The 25,959-nt window shown below is 38.4% G+C and overlaps 1 protein-coding gene across 1 annotated transcript in view; it reads right to left on the reverse strand.

The window, feature by feature from the left end:
- Positions 1–645: 645 nt before the first annotated feature.
- The window catches only part of CDH11 (cadherin 11), a 97,931-nt gene continuing 72,617 nt past the window's right edge, over positions 646–25,959 (reverse strand). The window contains exons 3-13 of the mRNA XM_034788204.1: positions 24,678–25,082; positions 23,231–23,525; positions 20,832–20,951; positions 20,158–20,325; positions 16,790–16,977; positions 13,905–14,158; positions 12,760–12,896; positions 12,444–12,565; positions 11,494–11,611; positions 3,017–3,268; positions 646–1,962 (exon numbers count right to left, since the gene is read on the reverse strand). Of these exons, the coding sequence (XP_034644095.1) occupies positions 1,466–1,962; positions 3,017–3,268; positions 11,494–11,611; positions 12,444–12,565; positions 12,760–12,896; positions 13,905–14,158; positions 16,790–16,977; positions 20,158–20,325; positions 20,832–20,951; positions 23,231–23,525; positions 24,678–24,905 (2,379 nt within the window). The 5' untranslated portion in view covers positions 24,906–25,082 and the 3' untranslated portion in view covers positions 646–1,465. The remainder of the gene's footprint in view (positions 1,963–3,016; positions 3,269–11,493; positions 11,612–12,443; positions 12,566–12,759; positions 12,897–13,904; positions 14,159–16,789; positions 16,978–20,157; positions 20,326–20,831; positions 20,952–23,230; positions 23,526–24,677; positions 25,083–25,959) is intronic.

The raw sequence follows: 25,959 nt of genomic DNA on the forward strand, positions 1-25,959 counted from the left end.
TCAATATTTCGCTTATTAAAAATTAAAATATCTTGTTAGCTGTAGATGAGGCAATTCTACTGAAGTAAACTAAAAACATTTCTAAGTACCAGAACCATAATTAATGCTCAGGTAAGGTAATTGTCAGGTAGAACAGTCTTTAGGGAATTACTAACTAAAGTGGGTCAGATTTAAGTCTTTAGCAACTCGCAGAGCTTAGTAAAGATATTATAATTAACAAGTGTGGAGTATACTGTAAGCACAGTGCACTCCTGTTCATGTATGAAGTTGTTTCTGAGATCCATGGACTTTCTAGGCTATAAGATAAATGCATATTACATGGGAAATATTTAAAAGGATTAAATTTAATTTACTCCCAGAGTACAATAATTTTGTATGAAAGGTATTACTGTACTCTGGGAGCAGCCACAAGCTGTAGATAGAGAGGGTACAAAATGTTCACCAGACACTACAGATTCTTATCTAAAAACATTTGTAAAACATCTTTGATTTTAAATAATCACTTAACAAGGCAATAAACCAACTACAAACACATAATAAATAGGGCTATTAAAAGGTCACAATCGTAGTAAATTAGTTAGAACTATAAATGGAACATTAGAAACACTACATGTTTTCTTAAATGCTTAATAACCAAAACAAGAATTAAAAAAAGAATCATTTTATTTCGAAGTCTGCTTCTTATATTGAAGCACATATTAAAGCAACAGTACAATGTTCATAAAATATAAGTGTGATGCTGTAACATTTCTTACATGTCAGAATACTGATATTTGTATGTATACTAAAATAAGAACTTTAAAATTGTACAAATAGATACATTAAAAATGACATAGAAATAGGGCGCCTCCCACTGCAACAAGACAGAGTTTTATATCTGGCACGTATTAGTTCAAGATGAAAGTATAAGCAAAAAGATTTACAAGAATCAGCAGTAACAAGTTTGATGCTCAAGAGACATTATAATTGTACATTGTACTGTACATACATCATATGGGTTTAAGCTGGCTGAATATTATATATTTCAAGTTTAAAAATGCACTACATATACGAGTGTCCATAGTTTAAGGCGAAATTACAGCTCAGAACTGTTATCTTTTTCTAACGTGTGGAAGCTTCTTTGACATAAAAGATTTAGATGTTCATAATACATAAAAGATTTCCCTCATTTGTAGGTTCACTTTTAGAATTTTCCTTCCCTTAAATATTTTGTACTTCACAAGTGGTTTTTTTTCTCTAGTGAAGTTGATAACCAACTTCTATATTTGCCTTTTGTAAGAAAAGGTACTTCACAGTATTTACCACTTTTATGTCCTTTTCATTATTATTAAAGGAATCCTCTTTGTCAAACTTAAATGTTTTAATGAGCCTTTTCTTGATTTTTAAAAAAATACCTGCTTACATTTCTTCTGGATTCTTCAAAACATCAGACACAGTTCTTAAGGCCAAATTTTTAACTTTATTGTTAAGAATCATCATCAAAAGTGTCTTTGGAACCATACAAGTCTGCTAGTTTCTTAAAACGAGGTCCCCAGTTTTGTAGATAGTCATAGTCCAAATCAGAATCTGTAGTCGCCGATTCTAACGAGCTAAGTGAACCAGCCACTGAGCCTCTTCCTTCATAGCCATAGATCTGAATAGAGTCATAAGGAGGAGCAGTTGGATCATTATCAGCCTCTTGTATTCTTGTGTTGATGAAATCATCAACATCAACGCTGTTAGGAGCTGGCCGAAGCCCTGGTCTTGGCATATACTGATACTCGGGTTTTATGTCTTTACGAGGAATAAACCCATTGATGCCATCAGGGTTCTGCAAAGTAGCAATGTCAAAGGCTTCAGTGTCTTCCTCTCCACCACCTTCATCATCATAAGTTATAATGTTCTCTCGGACATCTTCTTCTTCAAAAACAATTAAAGGTTCTTTCTTCTGCCTTTTCAGTGTTACAAATAACACTACAATGACTACAGAAAAAATAAGAAAGAATGTAAGTTAGGTTAATTTCCAAACAAAGTCTATTTTTATAAATGATTTTTCTCTAAAGAGAAAGATCATGCAGTGACTAAAGCATATCACATTCTTGTCATAATTATTACATTTACTATTAGCTACTCTTGATGGCTGTGAGATACAAAGTTTGGATACAGATGGGATATTTCCCTAGTTCTGAGGGGTTTCAGATCCAAGGTTTTGGACCGGGTCCATTTGTTGCTGGATACCAGTGCTTATTACGTGATTACTTTAAGACTTTGATTTGGGTACCACACTGATGGATTCCTAGTCTGCACAGATCTCAGATCGCAGATCTGTGACTGTATGGGAAGCCAACTATTCAGAAGAAAGGTGTACCTGCTTGAGATATGAAGCCCAATGAGCTGCATGACTGCAAGGTAGAAATAAACCTTTGCTGTCCTGCAACATCCAACACTGAATTCTAATTCCACATCTTGCTGCCACAATGAAATAGGAATTATTCTAGCTCCAGATTTCAATAACTTTTCTTTGATGACATGAATAGGTGAAGGGGCAAAGGCAAACGTGACCTGTTCTTTGTCACTCATTTTTTTAAAATAAATGTTGCCTTGTAGAGTCATCTAGTGATTTATATAGATACTTTTAAATACTCAGGACATTTATGATGCTTTATAGCTCTTCTCTCAATGGCAGGTCTTCTAAGTCATCAGTTTGTCTTTATTTCTCCTTCAACAGTAGGGAAGTTAAAGGCAAAGAGCTGGCATGAATTATTATTCCAGGCTGACCTCAATAAGCAATGGGTCATCCAGCGAAGGGCACAAAACCAAAAACTTTGTGTCATGGAGTTAGTATCACTCTCTCAAGCTGTTATATAGAGTACTTTACCTGGGCTTACTCAGGGTCTCAGCTCTAGTGAAAGGGAAGTGAAGAATACTAAATAAATTCATCTTTATGATGGAACATATAGTATGTCAAATGTGGCCAAGTCAGGGTTAACATTGCAATATAATCAAAAGCAGATAAATAGGTAGGGAATTTCCTTACCTAACAAAATCACAATGCAAGCGAGAATGGCAATTAAAGCTCCGGTGCTAAGTCCAGCATTGAGGATGTAAGCTTCAGCATTACATGAGAGCATGGAACCATTGCTGTCACAGCCACAGACTCTAATAGTGAGGGTATTGGTGCTGCTCATTGGAGGGATTCCACCATCACTTATTTCAATAGGAAGAAGGTATAAATCCTGCTTTTGTCGACTAAAGCCACCACGTCTAGCATAAATACCCGCTGTATTATCTGTTTAAACAAACAAGACAATCTTTAATCATCCAGTTTCTTCTCAGACTCATCTTCATAAATATTGAGAAACTACATTTTGCTACAATTGCTTTCACTGTTTTAATGCTGTATTTATGTACAGTAAATTGTCCCATTTCTAAGGACATGAGAAATTAAATATCATAGTTCCTATATACAATACTGCCCTATTTATTTAAATTATTCCAGGGCGGGATATGGAATACAAGGAGTACAATACACCCCTGGCCTTTTTTGGTTGCATTTCACATTTATTTTCCTGCATAAAATTACTCTCATTTACAATTTCTGTATATTTCTGTTCACCTTTTAATTGTCGACCATAAGGGAATACAGCACCACAAGGAAAATCAAAGCATTTATTTATAAGGCAAAAGTATTTATGACAGTTTTAAAAGAGGTTGCTGCTGAATGCTTAGATTATTAGGAACATATACACCAGCAATTCACAGTGGGTACTGGCTAAAAACAGTGTTTGTGACCCCCCCCCCAAAAAAAGAGGATCCGATCATGCAAACAATTACTGCTGGTTGTGGTGCTCAGTATAAAGAGAAGCCATAATGGACCCCATTGGGCAATTCACAGTACTAAGCACTATGGCAAGTAGTAAACATCTGTAGAATTAGGCCTTGACAGTGTACCTATGCTGATTCTGGGCCTGACCCAAAACCAATGGAGTCAGTGGAAAGCAAATTGACTTCCAGGACCTTAGGATCAGGTCCTTTGTACTCAGACTATCCCCTTAAAAAATTATAAGGATTAGATTTTATATAGATATTGCCCAAAGATATTCTTATAAGAGTGCAATTCCCACTGAAATCAAAGGAAAATGCACACAATATATCATGGCAGAATTGGTCCCTGATATTCCACATGGCCAGTTCACTAGAACATATTTAAGTAAATAATATTCTGACAATCAATATCTCCTCAGCACTCTTTGATCCCAGAAACCAGAAAGCTTGAAAGTGTATATTGATATAAGATGCTTCTTAGTGTATGTGCAATGTGCCTTGGGTGGCACATGATCAAGGTTCACCACTGAATTTGGTCTGCTGCTTGGATCATTAGTTTCCCTGCTTGGGTCAGGTACTGATGGGGAGTGCAACATGACCACTGAGCCGTGCCCCCTTATAACACACAATGCCTGAACACACACAATGAATTACACAATGATGCTCAAAAATTAACATTTTTAAGTGGGTTTGGAGCTATACTTTACACTGAAAACTTGCTCTTTATCCAAGTTTCAGTTTGAATAAGTAGCCCAGCGTTTGGATGTTTATTCAAATTCCTTAGGACAAAAAAAATTAGGCAGGAGAGTATGTAAAAGGAGACCTTCTGATGAGATTCCCAGTGTTTCCTGTTTCTGGTCAGAGAGGAAATACTAAGAAAAACAAAAACAGTGCTTCTTTGTGGCATTTCTTGTGCTTCCAGACCCAGGACACTCAAAACTCAAAAACACTGCGGTGAGTGGAAGAAGCAATTTTATCCAGCTTTTTCAGATCCTCAGAAAAGTTTAGTTTGGCTAATGTTCAGTTCAGATCTCACTTTACCCAAACTTCGCTTTCTGTTTCTCACTTTTCCAAAAGGAAAGAAAAATGAAAATAGGATGATTCTTTTAGTCTTCTTTCTTAATCAAGACAGGTTAGTCACCTTCTGTGGCATCCATTTTGCTGCTGCTTTGGGATACAGCAGAACAGAACAAAGACTAATCCTTTCCTATTGAAAACTCAGCATAAATTCCAGAATAATGCCATTCATAAAACTTCTTTTAATGATCTGACCAACGTTATTTCCAGAGAAACCTGTGAATAAATTAGACCTAATGGGGCAGAATCTTGCTTTCTACATGCAGAGGGAATTTTTGGAAGAAAATCTTCATGAGGACTTCCTTGTGGAAATCACCCCACATTGTCCCACGCGTTGGACAATGTTTGCTGCAACTCCAAACCTGGTAGATACGTAGGAATCTGTGAGAGATTAGAAACATATCTGGACCTGACATGGACCTCACCCCAGCTCTCTGGAAGTCTGACTGCATTACAAAACAGCATGATACATTTGAATTTTGACAGTAACTGGGTGATAATGTTTTGCTTGAGATGGAGAATATCATAGAATCATAGTCACATAGGGATAGAAGGTACCACAAGAGTCATATAGTTTAACCTCCTGCCAAGATGCAGGATTTTGTTGTGTCTAAACCCTCCAAGAAAATGGCTATCCAGCCTCCTTTTGAAAACCATCAGTGAAGGAGATTCCATGACTTCCCTAGGCAGTCTGTTCCACTGTCCTACTGTTCTTACTTTTAGGAAGCTTTTCCTGAGATTTAATCTAAATCGCCTATGCTGTAGTTTGAAACCATTACCTCTTGTTCTGCCCTCTGTGGCAAGGGAAAACAATTTTCATCCATCTTTTTTATGGCAGCCTTTTAAGTATTTGAAGACCACTATCATGTCCCCCTTAATCTCCTCTTTTCCAAACTAAACATACAGAGCTCCTTCAGTCTGTGCTCACGCGGCTTGCATTCCACTCCTCTGATCATCTTTGTCACTTGCCCCTGGATCCTTTCCAGTTTCTCTACATCCTTTCTATACATTGATGAGCAAAATTGGACTCAGTATTCCAGCTGAGTCCTAACCAGCACTGAACAGAGTGGTATTACCACCTCCTATGACTTGCACACTATGCCTCTGTTAATGTGATTCAACATTGCATTTGCCCTTTTTGCAAATCACACTGTTGACTCATGTTGAGGTTGTGATCCACCACAACTCCCAAAGCCTTCTCAGCTGTGCTGCTGCCAAGTCAGCTATCCCCTGTTCTGTATTTATGCATTTTTCTTCCCAAAATGTAGCACTTTACATTTGTCTGTAGCCCAGTTCTCCAATTTATCAAGATCCCTTTGAATTTTAGCTCTATCATCCAAAATGTTGGCAACCCCATCTAGCTTTGTGTCATCTGCAAATCTGATCAGTATGCTCTCTATTCCTACATCCAGGACGTTAACAAAGACACTAAACAACACCAGACCCAGAATAGATCCCTGTGGAACCCCACTCGAGACGGCCTTCCAATCAGCTATCGTTCCATTCTGCCATCGCTCCTTGTTTATGGTTGTTTATCCAATTATGTATCCACTTAATGGTAGTTCCACTGAGCCCACATTTCTCCAGCTTTCTTATCAGAATGTCCTGTGGGACTGTGTCAAAAGCCTTGCTGCTAAAGTCCAGGTATATTATGTCCAGCATATTCCCCCTATCCACAGTTACCCTGTCAAAGAAGAAAATCATGAACAAAAATGTACAAATACAAGGTCTGATTTTTTTAGTATTTGTAGCTTTGGCAGATACTGTTTAATCCATTTCAAAACCCATTTGTGCTGCTAAATATTTACACTTTTATCATTTTATAGGTGGCAGTGTCTGTGTAACAGTCTTTAAATTTCAGGGGGTTAGAATGTGGTCATAACAATTTGCTGTTAGTTGAAATGTGGCATCCAATGTGTATCAGCCTTGTTTAACTCCTTTTTACATTTTTTAGTCTAAAAAAGTATCCACTAATATTAGTCTAATGTACAGTATTTTCCACATTAGGAATAATAGTCCATTTCTTCTCAATCAACCAAATAAAAGTTCACAAGATGTCAGATCATTTTTATGGTGAAAGAGCTTGCAGACTGATGGACGCAGGGCTACCTTTCCTGCAGTGGACGCAGTTGCCCGGAGATTCCAGAAACAGGACGGAAGAGATTTTAAGAGCCCTGCTTCCAACCCCAACAAATGCCAAAATGGTACTCTGTAGACAATCTAAACTCTGACAACTGATAACACCCGACTGTCCCGTTACTTTTCTGATTTGATTATCTTATGCCAAGATCACAACAATTTAATTACCAAACAGATCTGCCTAACCCCAAGCAAGCCTAAATCTCCTTTCCCTAGTATGTCATAATGTGAATTGCTTAGACTTGTTTGCTTGTTTTCTGCTAAGTAAGAAGTAACTAAGTTTCAGACAATTTAGGCAATCTTGTATGTTCTTCCATATTTGACCAGTGATCAAAGGCAAAGATTTGGAATTTGCAAGTTTCATAAAAGAATTGGGTGAATGCTTAAAATAACTCAAAGATACAGTAATGCCTCAGCAAAATAGTTTTCAAAACTATACTGGAAGCCACACAGTAGGGATTTAGGAAAACTCTGGTGCTCATTTAAATGACAGATAAAAAGGGAAGCCACTCAAAAACACCATGTGAAATATTATTAAGACCACTACCTGTCATTTCTTCCTCTGCTCTAGTTGTGACCAACTCTCTCATCCAGTATATAATGCCTTGGAGACAACAAAACCTTAACCTCTCAGGATAAAGGTAACATGTAATCCAGGGTAATATTTTCATCCTTGCTTTTTCATCATTTTCATGCCCTTTGATTCCAAAACAGAGCCTAACTGTAATCCGGGTACACAGTATTAGAAACAGACGTTAAATATCCATGCTGGTTAAAGTTGGATTCTTTAATCATTCCGCAAGAACCATACTGCAGCTGCTTGGCTGCCAATTTCAAGGACTACAATGTGCCATAACACATTACAGAAGGAGGAAAACATTCATCCCAAATATCTTTGCAGTCCATTCTGGAATATACATGTTTTCATTTTCCCAGTTGCTATTCCCTGGAGAATCCCTCTAGCTAGATATTACTTCAGGTGACTAGATGACCAATGCTCTTTGTGAAATGGCTGGTATTCACAGATAAAATTGGATCATATCCACCAATATTTATTTTTCCATTTTTGATTTTCTTCTTTGCTTCTTGCAGTCTTACCAAAGCTTTCCAAATTTCTTTCTCCATGAAGGTAGCTGTTGCTTGGTTTCTATTATGTTTATATGCACACGCAGAAAAGCAAATAGTTGTTTGACAACAGAAGCTTATTGCAGAGTGAGCATTACGAGCTGCTGCACCAGAGGTGAAAGTGTTGACAGAGCAGGGAAGACCAAACAGACTTCTGGTTGTAACTGCCTAGAATCTGCATCAGGCAGTGATTATTACTGGGTAAAATTCCATGGTAAGAACAAGGAGAATTGCACTGGAGACCATGTCTTTTACTGAGGGCCTCAAAACTCATTGATCAGACATGTGGCACTGAAGATCAGAACATGTTGCCATTGAAATAAAAGCAGCAGAACTGGACCATGAGTCTTCCAAAAGTCTTCTCTTATATTTGGGCATTCCAGAACATTATATTCCATCAGTGACAAGCATTAAGAGGAAATTCCCCCACGTGTAAAGGGCCCAACATAAGGCCAATGCACCAGTTTCAGACCAACTGGCTTTGTGCTTGAATCTCTGCCTAACAGTATCTCAGTGCAGGATGGAGCAGGGATGAAAATAAGGAAACATGTCTATTAATAATCTGCCACTCTTTTCTTTTTTTAAATATTGTGGACTGGCTACTGCTCTTTTTGAAGTCAATTTCAAAACACACACTGACTTCAGCGGAAGTAGGATTGGACACCAAACGTATACGTAGTCTGGGAAAATAAAGTACTGTTTATTTACATGGTATAATGTAAGTAAACACTCAGAGCAAAAGTAATTTGATGCTTTATCACAGCATGAGATACCCCATTATCTCATGTTTTCTATGGAAAATACCCTGAGCTGAAAAACTTGGTAACACAGAAGGCTTTTAATAGGATGTAGAATGTGATTACTTTTTCTGGATTACTGCAATATGTAATTACTTTTAGGAGTCAGGAGAAAGAAACTCTATTAAATGATAATTATAGGACTGTATTCACTTTAAAGTTCTGTAATAGACCTAAACATTGGAGTTTTCATTAACTGTTCTCCAAAAGTTAATAAAGCCATTTTTTCTTTGAAACTAGCAATTCCCTGTGAAAGAGGTGGCATGATACAAAGATTACTCTGATTTACAAATGAAAAAAGAAACTTTAAATGATTACATAAGTTATTTGACTTGCAAATTGTAACACACTCTGAAAAGGTTTACTATCTAGAAGTACCTACAATTTTAACCTTTTCACTTTCATCTCTAACTCCACCTTTTTTAATCAGAAAAAAGTTACATTAACCACTCTGTTCAATTTGTCTTATAAAATGTACATGAATATATTAAGGAATGTATGAAAATGATGGAGAGACAGTAAAGTGTGAAAAAGAAAAAAATGAAGGAAGGATTTCATTATACTATGTATCCTTTCTAAAAGAAAATTATATGGACAGAGATTCACGTGACCTAAAACGACATTGTCTTGTTGAAATAATGTATTGCAGTGGTGTCATATAAAAACACTGTATTCAGTGGACTATCTGCATTTCCATTATAAAAACCTTTTTTATCTGGGTTAACTTTTTCATTAAAAGACAAAAAAAGAAAGAAAGATGACTTTGATGCTTGTAGAAATGAAGGACTAATAGAACTGGCTCAAACCAGAGACTATGCTAGCTTCCCCCTGAAGCTGTTTCAATGTATCTCAGTTCTGACATGGGATGCCCCTGCTATATTAGTCCTGAACCTCTCTTGAATAGACTGCAAGTTATGCCAAATGGTGCCAAACTCTGTGGTGGGTTTCTGATGCACACTAATATCCATTAGAGATTTAGCTGATATTACCAAACTCACTGCTAATCTCAGTTTGCAGCTAGGTCTCCAAAGGTGAAAGGCTAGTCCATTATCTTTCTATGCACTCTAGCCTCTGTTGATATACTGCCCCTAGAATATCTTTCAAGGTGAAACACAGCCTAGAAGGAAAAGAGCACATTTTCATTTTCTTTTTAATGATGTTCTTATTTTTCTTTAAAATATATGCTTCAAACTAATGTTACATTCCTTTTTTTTCTTTCTTTTTTTAAATAAAGGAAAGTAAATACATACTTTTTATGGGGTCCTTTACCCACTTTGTTTGAATGTACAATTGCTATGTTGAGGAACCTTGCTGTAGATATCCATATTACTTTTTTTTTAATGCATCAGAAATTTGGCCAGGGAGTTCTGATGGTTCTGATAATTTTCTTCAGTGTTCAGAAAGGAAGAAATCATGCCAAAATAATACAAGACGTTTTGTAAATGTTATAATATTTGAGATAAAAAGTTCATGTTGGATGTAAGTAATCAGATCCTGTTCTCTTTTATCCTGATGTCAATCTGGAGTAATTCCGCTGGCTTCATGATTTAAACCAGTGCAACTGAGATCAGAATTTGGAATACAAGCAAGTTTCTTCTCAAGTATTAAAGCTCATTTTTAATAAACAGTTTCCTGTAAGTTTGAAGAATTTTGCTTTTACAGGGAAATTACCACGTTAAAATGAATTTGCTAAATACTTATTATTACAATGTATTATGCTCTATGCACTATTGTAATTAAGCAATTAGCATAGAGATATTTATAAAGACTGGATATGTCTTTGTTCTGTTTCTCTCTCCCCTCCATCCACAACCTTCCCATGGAGTTTTTGCTAGGGGTCACATTGCTAGTCCAGGATTGCTGGTGTCACACTCGGAGATTAAGTGGGATTGTGGAAAGACTGGTCCTGAGGATTTCTCTCATTTTATTGTGGCTAATGTGGATACAAGAACATCCCACATTTTGTGCATTGGAAGTTGGAAGTAAAAGGTGGATTTTTGTGACTGGTCCTCATTTAGATAATGGATCAGACTGAAAATCTGGATCTGCACTCCCCTCCTCTCAGATAACCTTGCAGTGGCAGGCTTTTTACTCCAGATTTTAATCCCAGGAAATCCACAAATTGACAAACACAACTGAATCAAAAAATCATCCCATACCTTCCCTCACAACTGAGCCTAGGGCCCATACCAAGCCCAGTATAGGTCACAGTGAACTCCTAAAGTTGTGGTCTACCTATTACCTTTAACTAAGTAGAATTGTGAATCTTCGGTTTATTGCCTGTTCTTGTGGCTGTAATGCCAATGCATTTATCATATAGAGTATCATGTAATTTACAAAATATATTTATGAATCTGAAGGCCAGTGAACATGCACTAAATTATTCCAAAGAATATCTCCGACTGTCAGTTATATTTTCTGCCTTTTTTGCAAAACTCAAAAGCAATCAATCAGTCAAGGTTAATGAAAATACTATAGGAAATTATAATACCCATATGTTTTCTACTTTCGCTGATCTGAACACTAATATATGGTGAACCTTCATACAAACCTCTGTTGTCTATGAGCGTAAAATTTGGATTGTGAATAATTTCAGGTGGTAAACTGAAGATAAATCTCGGTCCATTGGCTGCATCATCCTTGTCATCAGCAGTAATTGTAATAAATGCCTGTATAAAAAAGGTAGCTTGTAAACAAATAGTGCCTTTGTTGGGTACATAATATTGCATTCAAATAGGGTTTTTTTCAATATTGTGAATTTTGAGAGCCAAAGGGAAAAGAAAGAAAAAACATCATTTACTCTTATAAATATACTATGGGTATAAAGCTCAAATAGACAACTATTTCTGTTACTATATTTAGTCAATACAAATGTTTTTATAATATTATATAATAATATAATATTGTATATAATATTGAACTTAAATGTGGTAGGTCTGAGGACATAGCATAACCTTGCCCCTCCCTTCCCCCCAAACTGGCAAACATATAGGCAAAAAAAGTAGTATTAATAAAATAATTTAAACTCCCAATTGGAAGTAATCCTTTGCTCCAGCTACTCCTAGCAGTAGGAATATCTGCACTAGGATAATACATACACAGGGTATGATTGGATACATTTGTGGGCTACACCCTGTAATCACCACTCTATGCTTCCTGTTATAGAAGACAGAGTGTCTCTCCAATATTTGATGTGTGCCCATGATTGTGAAAACTAACTCCTACCCTTGCTTCTACTGTAAATTTGCTGGTATACACCTGCGGCCATGGCCAGCCAAAACTCAAACCTTGAAATGTTGTGTGTGCATGTGCGTGCACCCACGCATTAATTTAGTTCAATTTTGATGTCAAATAAAAAAAAAAGTGCCTCTCTATTTGCCCTAGACACCTTTGCCAAAACTTAAAAATAGCAACCCAGCTTCCAACTTCCTAACAAAACTGAACTCCAACCCAGGAATAAGGAACTTCCCCCATCAGGGTAATCTAACAGATAGAAGATACCTTGTTGCTCTGACCATTTTCACAAATAAATGCTTCATAGGTTGATGCAAATTTTGGAGCATTGTCATTGACATCAAGGACCTTAATTGCTACAGGAACTTTGGCTTCCTGATGTCGGTTGTCTATAAGAATAAATGAAAAACAAAACAAAATGGAGACAAAACAAAGCTATAATACTTTTATTAAAGTTAAAAAAGAAACAACCAAAAACAAAGTATTCCTGCTATGTATTATTCCAGCTGTTATACTCCATGTAAACAATGTGAGGAGTATAATATTTATATCACTGAGTTGTAATCCTCTGTGGAATACTTACAGACTTCAGTTGCAAAGACAGAGATATTATGCCAAGCAATTTCTTCCCTATCCAGAGTTTTTATGGTCTTAATGTAACCATCTTCTGGACTGATACTAAAATATCTTTCAAGGTCAGTGTGACGATCAATTGAATACCTTGAAGGAGATGAAAATTGAGTATTAGACAAAAGAATTACATTGCAGCCTGATGTTTCAGTGTTTGTTCAACAGAATATTTCATATTATTTCAATATAGTTTTTCAGTAGCATGCTTGCAAGATGGACATATTAATGGAATTTATCAAGCAACTTTTTAATGGAAATGTATTTCCATTATTTATTAATGTCTATGTATCAGAGGCATTTTGCACTGTCAAGTTCTTATATAGTATAGATAATAAAAACATTTATTCTTTGAAGACCTTAAATGATAACCTTTGAAAAGTGTCTAAATTCCTTTAATTTGTATGGAATATTTTGAGATATTTATATTTTCCACCAGTTCCATATTTATTTCTTTTAATTTTCAGAACACTCATAACATTATAGAATTTATCATTTCCTAGATTATTTAAAATTATTAATTGATTTCCTAAACATTTCTGTATTCTTATACAACAGTATCTTTTACTATGGCTTTCAGACATTCACTTTGCAACTCTTTGGAGCATATGTTATGACAACAAAGCATTTTAAATAGCTTCATGTCTTAATTAATAGTAGCAAGATGACGCCAGAAAACACACATAGCAAATGCTACTTCATACCTCTCTCACTGTATGTGTGTGTGTATGTGTGTGTATATGCAAAGACACATAGTGGTTGTCATAAAAAGTTAACAGTTGACAATAGTAACCACACAGTAGTATCTGAGCTATTGCAGTTATTTCTATTCTAACTTTATTGAAAAATTGATGTCTTTGATAATATTGCAGTAAATATACCTTGTAATAGTGACCAATATGAGTTGGTAGGCAGACATAGCTATAACAAATTGTACATGAAATATGTCCTAAATATGAGAAAATGTGCAAAATGAATAGCTACAAAAAGGCACATGCAAATAAAAGAAGATAACTGACTAGGTACCCTTACATCATATTAACTAAAAAGTTATCTTGTTTATTTCTATATAAACAATAGGACTAGATTAATAAAGCGTACCTTATAGCACTATTTGCAGCATCAGGGTCTTTGGCATGTACTCTCCCAACAACAGCACCAGCTGCCGCATTCTCTTGTACTTCAAGAATATAACTTGGTGCTAAAAATATGGGGGGCTCATCAGCATCCTCAACTGCTACCTTTACAGTTACAGTATCCTTGAATGGTCCATTGCTGATGAACTTAGGATCAATATGTACATTGGCTGCCTCTACCTTCAGACTGTAGGACTTTTTGGTTTCATAATCTAGGAGCTGTAAAAAATAAGAGGATGATGCATCAGTTGGACAGTGCCAACAACATTGAAATGTAAAAGCTAGTTCCTTAGAATATGATAGCAGAATCCCTATCAACCAGATGTTTGCATAGCACTTAATATGCAAAGACTCAAAAGTCCGAGACCTTTAAAACATGTGCTAAATAGTCAAAGTGAGGAGCTACCCACTCCATCTACAGTAGAGAAAAAAACTCAACATACTGGGCCAGATTCCCTACCATGCCCTGTGCCTGTTGTACTGCTTAGGAAACCACTCACATCTCATCAGCTGGGGATTCCTCCAGCAGCAGGAGTCCCTGCTGCTACTCCAACTAGAGCCCGGACACAGAGAGCATGTTGGGGCAAGGAGCAGTAACGAAGGGATGTGGCTGGAGCATGCTGAGCTCTGTCTATCCCCAGCTAGCAGACAGTCCCTTGGGGATAGTTGGAAGGGAGCCTACTTTAGGGCAGGGGTAATCAATTATTTTTTGTCAAGGTCCAAATTTCTCGGTCAAGGTATAGTCAAGGTCCAGACTCAAGAGAAATTAATATAGTAATAATAATGATGATGATTATAATAAGTAAATAAAAGGATTTTTGGTCCGTTCAAAATCCCGCTTTGGCCCGTGATCCACCTATTGACTATCCCTGCACGAGGGGCTGAATCAAAGATACAGAAGTGACCCTTTTACTTGAGACATGCCTTCTACATTATGGTCATGGTTCATACATTATGGTCAGATGGTAGTGTAGGAGGTGCTATAGTGGCCCTACACCAACTAGGAATTTCCCCACTGTGGAAGAATTCTCCAGAAGTTGGATCTATCTGCTTTATGGACACGGTGTGGTGGTCAGCTGGCACCCAATGGCCATAGCAAGGGTCAAGATCTGGCCCACATGAAGGAAAGAGAAGTTGATGTGAGTCATATGACATAGTGAATAAATTATATGAGTTCAAGTTGATGATAAATATTGTAATAGAATTACACTTGTATTTGGCATAGTGTCTTTCTAACTCATCTACTCATCAAACACTTTTCAAAAAGTAAATAGAAATAACAATTAATGAATAAATATCATAAACATAATGGTGGGGAAAGTGTGAAGATTATTCTTTGCACTTCTATAGCTCTTCCATCCAAAGATCTCTGAGCACCTTAGCAATATGAAGGGAATAAGCCTCACCACAGCCTGTGAGGTAGGAATTCTCCTCCATGATCCTAACTATGGTGTACCTGCAATGTCTCACTGACATAGAGAGATTGCAATGTTTCAGTACCGTAATCCACAATATGGTTATGTCCTTAAATGTCTGAGAGGCAGGTGCCAACTATGGCTATCAAACTATGCTAACAGCATAGAATGGACTGCAGGCCATGATAACATACCAGCTACAGCTAAAAGAGCAGTGCAGACTCAGTAATCGAAGAGCCATTAAAACAATGAGCAATCAAAAAACATCCCAGTAGCGCAATAACTACCAGTATTCTGAGCAGTGACTGCCTCACCTTCTCAAAAGTAAAGCACCATCTCCAAGAAATATTTTTGTATTAGCTTGAGAGACAGGAAATTCTATGTTACATACATAAAACAGGGTGTTGATTTATTTGCGTTTTGTGTGTGCTTGTTTGTTTGATTACAGGTATGCACTTTGTGATGAAGTATTATGACAGTTTTGCTGTACTAGAGGTTAACTGATTTTCTAACAATTGCATGCTCTTTTTATAGTTGAGACTTTATTGTGCTGGCAGATCTGTGTCATGGCAATATTTACAAGAGACCCTTCTCCCTGATCAATGTTCCCATTTTGGGAAAAGTTACGGGATGAACTAATATTACTCAAGTCCCTTATGAAATGGACTTAGGATTGGGGCAGAGGTAAGAAATATTCTGAGGATAACTGCTCAATTCCTCCTACACAGAGCAGACATTTCAGGTATTCATTGTGCTATGTGCAGTGGCTTCAGCAATGTAATACAAGGAAACTATTTTTGAATTGTGGGCACAAACCATTTGAAATGATCTTAGCTAGTCAAATGGCAGAATCCTTTGATGGGACTATAACATTGTTCTACATGACTTTCTATTCTTACTTGCACACTACTTCATCCTTTTCTTTCTATCTACGTAGAATGTGAGGGAAGCAATATTGATATTTAAAATGATTTCTTTTATCAGAAATGCAGACAAATCCTCAATACTTTGCACTTTATCTTAAAATTCTTATGACACTGCCAACTTGAAAATGAATGCTTGGTTAAAACAACTAAAGCAAGCCCATCATTTATTTCTGTGGTAATTCTCAGTATGCTTCGAAGAGTGAAAGGTGTTGATCTCTCAACTGGTAGATCAGTACAGAACGCTGTCACTTTATATTAATAAACACCATATAGAACTTTTTTGCAGTACTGCTTTCCATTCAGTTACTTCCTTCCATTTTGGCTCTAGGCATTATCAGAGAACAGTAAAATGGGAGCTCAGAGGTCATCACATCTTCATAAACAAACTTATACACACATTTTTCATAATTTTAACATGCACACTAATCTATTGCTATTGTATCTTCCGTGAGAAAGAAAATAAAATATGTTGTGTATATTAATAGGCTTGAAACAACAGGATTGCTCACCTTCTTAAGCTTTACAACACCTTCCTGAGTCTCATAATCTGTAGTAATTTCAAACATCTCCACACCATCGCCATCAATGATGCTGTAAGTCACTAAGCCATTTTCTCCAATATCTGGATCTTTGGCCTTCAGTCGTCCTACTTCTTCCCCTGGTATGGATGCTTCTGATATTGACATCTGGTACACACCTAGGCAAAAAGCATTCAGTTGTAATTGCACAGTTTGCTTCTTCAAGTATTTGTATTTTTACCTGTTTCATTCATACATGCAAATATAGCACAGCAAATTTTAAAACTTTCAAATTATCCACATGCACTAATGGAGTTATTCACTGAAGGAATGTTTATATTATAAAGGTCTAGGTTACTTTGAGATTGAGGTCATTTGTGAAATCTAAGGTCATGTTGCTAATCTGTATAAAATTACCTTCCCAATTACTACCTTCACCTCTAATGTTCTAGCAGGAGTTAAAAGGCCAACTGATCATACAATCAGAATGCAGAAATTATTGTGACATCAAGGTTATAATTCATATTGAAGATGTTATTACAAAAATCTAGAGAAAATTACATTTCAAATGATTCATGGTATGAACTTCAACTGCAAGAAGCCTAGGAGGGTAACTGACATTCATTCAAAAGCCACAAATTATATAACAGGAACTGGATAAAATCTTACTGCTGTGACACCTAAAAGAATAAATCTGCTGCTTTCCATGGTTCTCACCTGAAATGTCAAATTGCATTCACTGCAAAGTAGTGAAATTTAGCACCATTCAGTACATGTCGTATTATGTAGGGCCCCAGTACAGATCCATAGAGGGGAGAATAACAGGAAACTTTCCCACCCTAACTCAGGGACTATACCCTCTGTGGGGCCCAGTGGCACAAATCTCTGGAAAGGGCGAGTATGGTGCAGTGTAAGCAATGCTCCTGTGCACCAGGAGGCTCCAAGAAGTATACTGTGTCCTGAGGCACAATTCTCCAGCGGCTCTTTCTACAGTGATGCAAATCTCTGTGTGCCTTCCAACCCAAGCCAGAGTTTAAATAGCACAGCCTGCCCCTAAATACTGATTAACCAGTTTGGAATTCTTTACATTACCCATAGCATCAACGCTGACCTGAACAAACCCAGGAAAGCCAGGGCCGGCTCCAGGCACCAGCCCACCAAGCTTGTGCTTGGGGCGGCACCTGGAGGGGGGCAGCACGGCGCTCTGGCCGCCAGGGAGCGCGGAGCCCCAGCCGGGCTCTCCGCCCTCCCCCCGGCGCTCTGGCCGCCGGGGAGCGCGGAGCCCCGGCCGGGCTCTCCGCCCTCCCCCCGGCGCTCTGGCCGCCGGGGAGAGTGGAGCCCCGGGCAGGCTCGCCACCCTACTCCCGGCGTTCTGGACGCCTGGGAGATCGGAGCCCCGGACGGGCTCTCCGCCCTCCTCCCGGGGCTCCGGCCACCAGCAGAGCCGCGGCGGGCTTGCCGCCCTCCCCCCGGCGCTCTGGCCGGTCGGGGAGAGCGGGCCCGCGGCCGGGCTCGGCGCCCTCCCCTGCCACGCTGGGGGGGGACAGCGTGAGGCTTTTTTGCCTGGGGCGGCAAAAAAGCCAGAGCCGGCCCTGAGGAAAGCATACAGCCAGCAAGATAAAATATAATGGGCTAAATCTAACCCCTGCCCTCAAGTATCATTTGAGGAACATCAGTGGAGATATACCAGATGTGGACTTGCTTCATTCACTGTAAACACAATAGATATATACGATAGAAACAAAACACTAACTCCAGTCACAAACAAGCCTAAATTAAAGCAGGTTACACAATAACAGTTTGATCTATTGACAGAAAGTCACTTAGATCTCAAATGAATGCAATGTGTTAAACTGGTAGACTTCTGCAAATTTAACATCTTTCTTTTCTTGCTGGACAAGTGAAACTTTTTTTTTTTTTTAAATACAATTCAGCGCAATTTGTCCTACATGGTAGAAAATCCCCTCCAAGATAGGGGTAATTTTAAGACTCCATGCCTGGACTTCCATCCAGCCCCAAAGTTTGAATGAGCTAAAATAAACAACTAAACAAGATGAAAATACATATGAAAACCAAATAGCCAGCCTGGCAACTAAAAACTAATGCACTTTACTTGTAGTAACTAGCATTATTTGTCACCAATCTGAAAATTTAATTGAGCTAAATTTTATTTGATCTGCTATCTGTGGATATTACGATTCACAAGGGAGTAAAGGTCCAATCCTACAATCTTTAGCCACATGAACAGTCCTTGACTTCAGTGGGACTACGCATACAAGTGAAGGATGCAGCATCAGGCCCTTAAATTGAAAGAATACAAGAAATAGAAAGTGATGCTCACTCATCTACAGGGCTGTCAAAGAGCTGAAAGAGCATAACTATGAGTTGTTAGCAGGATGTGCAATGCTCTTTCATCTGTGGCCAAAGAAAGCACCTCTTGACTGAGAAACACCTTAGACAGCGTAGGTGCAGCGGAGGTAAAAAGATTAAATAGATCATCTGCCATTCACTCATATTTATCAATAGACAGAAGTGGATTTGCACAGTTAGAAATGACTATCATAAACTACAACTTGGAAATAGCTGTGAATAGAGAGAACTGTATAAGGGAAAGCCATTTTGACTCTTCTTTAGAACAGTGTTAGTCTCACTGCAAGAGCCTACTGGTGTGTGTAGACCAAGGTACTGTGGGAACCTCATATATATTGTACATCTCCAGAAATAGAATAAACTCCTGACATGCAGTGGAGGTGAGAATTTGAAGATCCATTCTTTTAACTCCTCCTGGTTCTCCATCAGATTTTTGATAGAATCTCAAAGATGTTTTTTCTGGTAATGTTATAGTCTGAACAGAATGCAAAATGGATCCTGCTTTTTCTGAACAGGCGTTTGTACATCTGCAGTGTTAAAAACTAGAGTTGGAAAACACTTATTAAGTAATCTTAATCCTTTATTGCCACAGGGCAAGTCTTTCCCCTAAAGCATATTTTCAAGGGCTTTCTCCAGCCTAGTTTTAACTGTCTCAATTACAGGGGCTTCACTTCCATAAAAGTCTAGACGACATCACATTGATCTCACCATAGGTACGTTTATAATACAACATGGTTCAATGGTTTTCAAATGAAGCACGAAGCAGGAATCCCCTGCCTTCTAATCCTGGCTCTGAAAACGACTCACTCTGTAGCACTAGACAAATCATTTAAGGACTCTGTATAAAATAATACTTACCTATCTCACATTTCTCTTGTGGTACTCCATTCGTTCCTTTTAGTTACTATTTGTTTGAATATACAAAGCCCTACACAAGTGTTAAGTATAATTAGTAGTAACTGTTATGTATTAAGGGACTTGTCACTTACTCTGTGGGAACTTTGGTGGATTGTCATTGACATCAGTAAGTGTAATTGTCACTTTGGTTGTCCCTGAGAGTCCTCCCATATGTCCTCCCATATCTTTTGCCTGTATTACAACATGATATTCTTCCTTAGCTTCTCTGTCCATGTTGGGAAGAGCAGTTCTAATAATACCTGTACATTCAAAGGAAAAATGTTATATAAATATTTGTAGTTATTCAAAACTGGTACCTGCATATTATACAGTGTATTTAAGATGTATCATACATGATGTGTAGAGCAACAATGGCCCAGAGTCTCCCCTGGGTTCTAGCCACTATGCACCATACCATGAAGGGAAAGCGGTCCTAAAATCAACACAAAAGTATCACCAGGGTAATTCTTCAGCAGCATAGAGCCTGCAAATCAGCTTCTACACCATTTCTCTGCAACTCATCAAGGGGAATAGTCCTGTCTCAGGGATACCTCTCTTAAATGCCACAGGACCACCCTACTGAACAGTTTGGGCAGAAGGAGGAGAGAATGAAGGTGGCTTAAAGCTATCTGTATGCACACCCCAAGATGAACTGCATTGCCCCTCAGTTGCTACTGAGGTTCTGGGCCAAAATATTTAGTTATTCATATTGATGTACTCGAAAAAGTGATGGTGTTCCAAACAAATAAGTCTGGCTCAGTCATACCTGTTTGTGCTTCCACGGAGAAGTAGGGCTGACCTTCAAGAATACTGTAAACCAGTTTGGCACTGTTCCCATAGGTAGGATCATCAGCATCCGAAGCGGTTACCTGAATAACTGATGTACCTAAAAAAGAAGAGGAAGGACATTTAAAAAGTAAATGTGTTTGCTAAAGCCACACAGAGCTGCTTTCAGTCAAACCATAGAGTAGCCTGTTCTATGTGACTATTTCCACTCCAAAAAAACAAAACAAACACATTTCAACAATTACTGAGATCTATTTAGCAATTTGTGCTTTAGAAAATACAAGCCCTAGGAAGTCACCAATAATGATAGGGATTATGGGTCATCTCCATCCAATAAATTATACAGCCTAATATACACTATTTCCACAGGTTTTATGTTTTTCTTGGCATTATACTACTTTGGCATTATACAGCCACCCAAGACTACCTCCATCATATGGATAGCTTCACTCTCCACAAGTAAACTCACAGAAACGCTGCTTGTAGTGATCCCCAAGGCAGGGGTGAGCTCTTCTCTGGCTGGCTGACTGGAAAAATGTAAAGTGGCACCATGCCCTAGCTCACAGCGATATTACATAGCTCAGCCAAAATGAAGAGTACTATACACCCTGTAGATCATTGCACCTCTTGCACCACAGACCTTGGTTTGAGCCCTCTCAATTGGGGGAACCCCCCCATGCCTCGACCCTCATACAGGCTTGCAGAGTCTCCACAACCATCAGTCTTGTAGCATTGCCAACTCTCATGATTTTATCTCAAGTGATTTCAGAGGGTTTTGGAGCTCGTCTTGTGATGCTCCAGCCCCCTCAAGAAGTTCAGCCCTTCTGGAAGCCAGCAGAGTTTCTCGTCTTGGTTCACCGTGCTCAGAGGAGAGATGAAGGACAGAGGAAGCAAAGAGCCCAGCAGCCCTGTGTGGCTCAACTCTCTTCTCCCTCTCCCCTCTGTGAGAAACACAGACAGGATGGTGCTTCTTCTCCTCCCCCCTGCAATATCAGCCTAGGAATGGGCAGAGGGGTGTGAAAAGCCCCCTGGAGCTTCCCCTCCCCCCCACCAGCCTGGGAAAGGAGAGATGAGAGGGGACGCTGCTGCTATCCCCCCAGGCCTGGGCATGAAGAACTGTAGGAGGAGCAGAGGTGAGACTGGGGGTGCTGAACTGGGCTGGGAGGCTAGAGGATGCTGCCAGGTTCGGGGAAGGGGAGAAGCCCAGGGGCTGTGGGAAGGAAGAATAATTAAAATAAAATGAATTATTTTTAGCTCTTTGAACTATTAATTAGGAGGTTTTTTTAAAAAAAAAAATAAATGTATTGTGATTGTGGGATAGTGTAGATATTTACATGGTTATCAAATTATACAAAGAAAGAAGAATGACAAAAGTTATTTTTGACATATTTTGAATATAATTGTATTGATTATTTAAAAAAAATATGTAGGGCCTAAACATAATTACCGCACTGAAAAACAGAAAGCTCTGAAAGGTGGCTGATGTTGTAAAGGTATTCTTGCATGTACACGTCTGCAGCTCAAATAAATCTTTACTGAAAAATAACTGGAAAACTTGATACATAGAGGGTGATGAGTGTTCATTGTTCATTTCTCAGCTCCATTTTATAGGCCTTCTACAGTATGTTGCTAAATATGTGTGATTTAGGTTTTTCCATCATATTTTAATTTTATCAAACCATTGAGCTCTCCACTGAGCGTTATCTTGGGTATATCCACTTAATACAAGTGCTCCCTGTTTTTCCAACCAGCAGTGTTGCCTTCTTTCTGCCCTAGCTCTCCATTTTTGAAGGGATACTTTTGAGATACCAATAACAGAAGCATCACAAAATTATCTTGAAATGAGTCGTTGCTTAGGACTAGTCCCCACACCCCAAAAAAACCACCCAAAACAACCATTCTGCATCTTCTCTGTTCTAATGCTCCTTCAATATGCATACACTGAGTCTTCATTTGAGCTGTCATAGAAAGGTATGTGTGCATTAAAGGTTGACTTTTCAATCTGAAATTATCACACCCACATTTCCAAAAGAGTAGAGGCGGTGTTAAAAAAATCAAGACAGCTTAAAATACATGGTTTGATGGTGGTTTTTAAATCTCATGATTTCTGAGACCAGTCTCATGAGTTTGATCTTGTGAGGGGTCTGACTCAAGATTTTTGATCTCTTGTGGTTGGCAATACTGGATTTACTGTAGCAGAGTTTGAATCCTTCAGCTAATTAGAGCAAATGACAGAGAATGTTTAATTGATTAATAGAGGAACTGAATACATTTTACCTTCCAGACGTTGGGAAGATGTTAATTAGATTTACCTAAGATTCACTGTCCATGTAATTTATTCCAAAAAATATAAATTGGCATGCATTTATCTGTACCTACCCACGTTGGACCTCTCTGGCACATTCGCATGATAGTTTTCGTGTAGGAACTCAGGTGGGTTGTCATTTATATCTTGAACTTTCACAATGAATTCAGAGGGTGGTTCCAAAGGTCTGTTAGTATTTCTGTCTACAGCTTGTGCCGTTAGAATATACTGAGCTCTCTCTTCTCGGTCCAGTGTCTTTGTTGCATGGATGTTCCCTGATTTGTCATCAATAACAAAAATGATTCCTGCGCCTTCACCTGAGAGAATGTATTTAATGTTTCCATCTCCAGAATCGATATCTGAATGAAGCTATAAAACGATAAACATACATATTGTAACAAACCAGTATACACTGTATTTCCAGCCATTAAAATGGTAATTGAATTACTGTACATTACTGTCTAGCCACTGCTGACTCAACTTTCTTAACTTTCATGACTAATGCAGACTTCAATTTCATGAGTCAGGTGCACAATGGACCAGATTTGTTTTTGCTTACACGTGTCTAACTTACATTTAAATCAACAAACTGATAACAGAATTTGGCTCAGTGAGTCTGACTCTCCAGTCTATTACACCGGTCTTAAACTAAAATAACCCGAATGACTTTGGAGGCAGTAAAATAAGTGTAACAGAGGGGAGAGTCAGGCCCAGAATATCTAATGCAGTTTAACATATTTAATCTTACTGAGTAATGTCTTAAAATCTAGATATACAATTAGAGTATGTGTTCACTGCAGCTAGGAGCTGTAATACTCAGAGCAGGTAGGCAGACTTGCATTAGCTCTCCTCTAAAGATAGCAGCATGGCCACTTGGCACAAGTGGTGGTTCAGGCTAGCCACCCAAGTCCAAGCCAGTTGGCCCAAGCTGCTGCTTGTGCCACATAGCTATTTTTAGTGAGCTCACTATTTTTAGTGAGCTAGTCAGTCTAAATGCCCTGGGATTCACATCTCCCAGCTGCTTTGTAGACATACACTTACATTTTTCTTTTACTTTAGCGTGTCAGGTCAAATCTATTTTTAACCATTATTTTAGAACTTTTACACAAATTGGTATTCTCTAGGCTAGTCTTACAACAGTGAGAGCTAGGCTCTACTGACTGGACACCAAAATTAAGATTGGTATGATGATTTACTGGGACACAGTGGCCATTTTGGGGATCAGGCTTGTTGTGCAAATGATCCTTTTGGTCCTAGCAGTGAAGGTTTCAACCTACAGCTCTCAGGCCTCAAGTCAAAGTGTACTGAAGTCAATGGAAAGACTCCCCTTGATTTCAATACACTTTGGATCAGATTCTTATTGAGCGACAGATGACATGATTAATACCAGAAGTTTCAGAGGGTGCTGATTAGGCAGCTGGTATGAAAAAAGTACTAGAGGAAAAAAGCAGCCCACACCGCAATGAGGCAGGAAATAGTACCTATTAAAATACAAATGAAAACGTAGCATACATTTCTTACCTTGCCAACTAGTACAGGATCTGGTCCTGTGTACTCTTCTATTACAAAGAACTGATTCCACACCCAGCCTCTTTTTGAACGATGCAGAACTTGCCCTTCTTTTCCTTTTTCATGGTGACCATGGAGTGACGGCCTTAAATGGTTAAGTTTTTCTGTAGACATGGCATGGCTGTAATATAGCATGCCCAGGCAGATAAGAGCAGCATGTAAACAACTGTCCTCCTTCATTTTTGGTTAATTTATAGGCACAGGAGTATTCGAGAATCTACTCCTTCCACCCAGAGCCACCTCTGAAATAAGAACCTTGGAGCTACTGGAAAACTTCAGATGTAATGTTCTGCATATAGGATGCCACCTCTCATTAAGTGCATCACTTTAATGCTCGGCAGGTTCCCAGCTTAATTGCTGAAAGAAAGAAGAGTGTAGAAAAGTGTCAGTCTTTTGAGAAGGGATAATTATAAGCCAACTGCAATTTCTAAAATGAAACTATTACCAACATAGCACAGGTGTAATAGCCATTGTCCACTTAAAGAAAATAACAGCATTCAAAAACTAATGATTTAGTAGGAAAATAATACTTTGATATAATTACTACCAACTATGACTATTCTAGATAAGGGTTTTTTTCTGGTGCTTTTCCAGTAAAACTCCTTGCTTTTTTATTGAAGAGTCTGTCAGTTATAATTTCCCCCTTCTCCTAATTCAGTAGAAAATGATGCACATGATCGCAGCTTGCATTCAGTACTCTAATAAAATATTGTCAGTGAGTGCTTAGAAGCATTCCCAAACCTCAGTGCTTCCCTTGTCACTCCCATTTCTACCAACCTTCACCATCATCAATGAGTAAAAACACCTAAAGACCCTTTGATAATGTGACCTTTGGCAGTAGCACCCATTCCAGGTGTCTCTAAGGGTACGTTTACAATGTAATAAAAGACCCATGGCTGCAAATGGCCTGCGTCAACTGACTCAGGCTTAGGCTGCTGGCTAAAAATTGCAATATAAACATTTGGGTTCAGGCTGGAACCCAGGCTCTGAAACCCCATGAGATGGGTGAGTTTCAGAGCCCAGTCTCGAGTCTAGCCCAATCCTGAATGGCTAGACTGCAACGTTTAGCCCCACAAGCCAAAGTCAATTGACCCGGGCTCTGAGACTCAGAGCCACGGGGTTTTTATATTGCAGTATATACAAACCCCTAAGATTTTAGTTGCTCAAATGACATTGCCTCTTTCTTTATATCTGATCACTTTTATGTACAATAGGTCAGGGTCAAAGTTTGACC

Source organism: Trachemys scripta, chromosome 13 (genome assembly GCF_013100865.1).
Source record: "Trachemys scripta elegans isolate TJP31775 chromosome 13, CAS_Tse_1.0, whole genome shotgun sequence".
Taxonomy (NCBI): Eukaryota; Metazoa; Chordata; order Testudines; family Emydidae; genus Trachemys; species Trachemys scripta.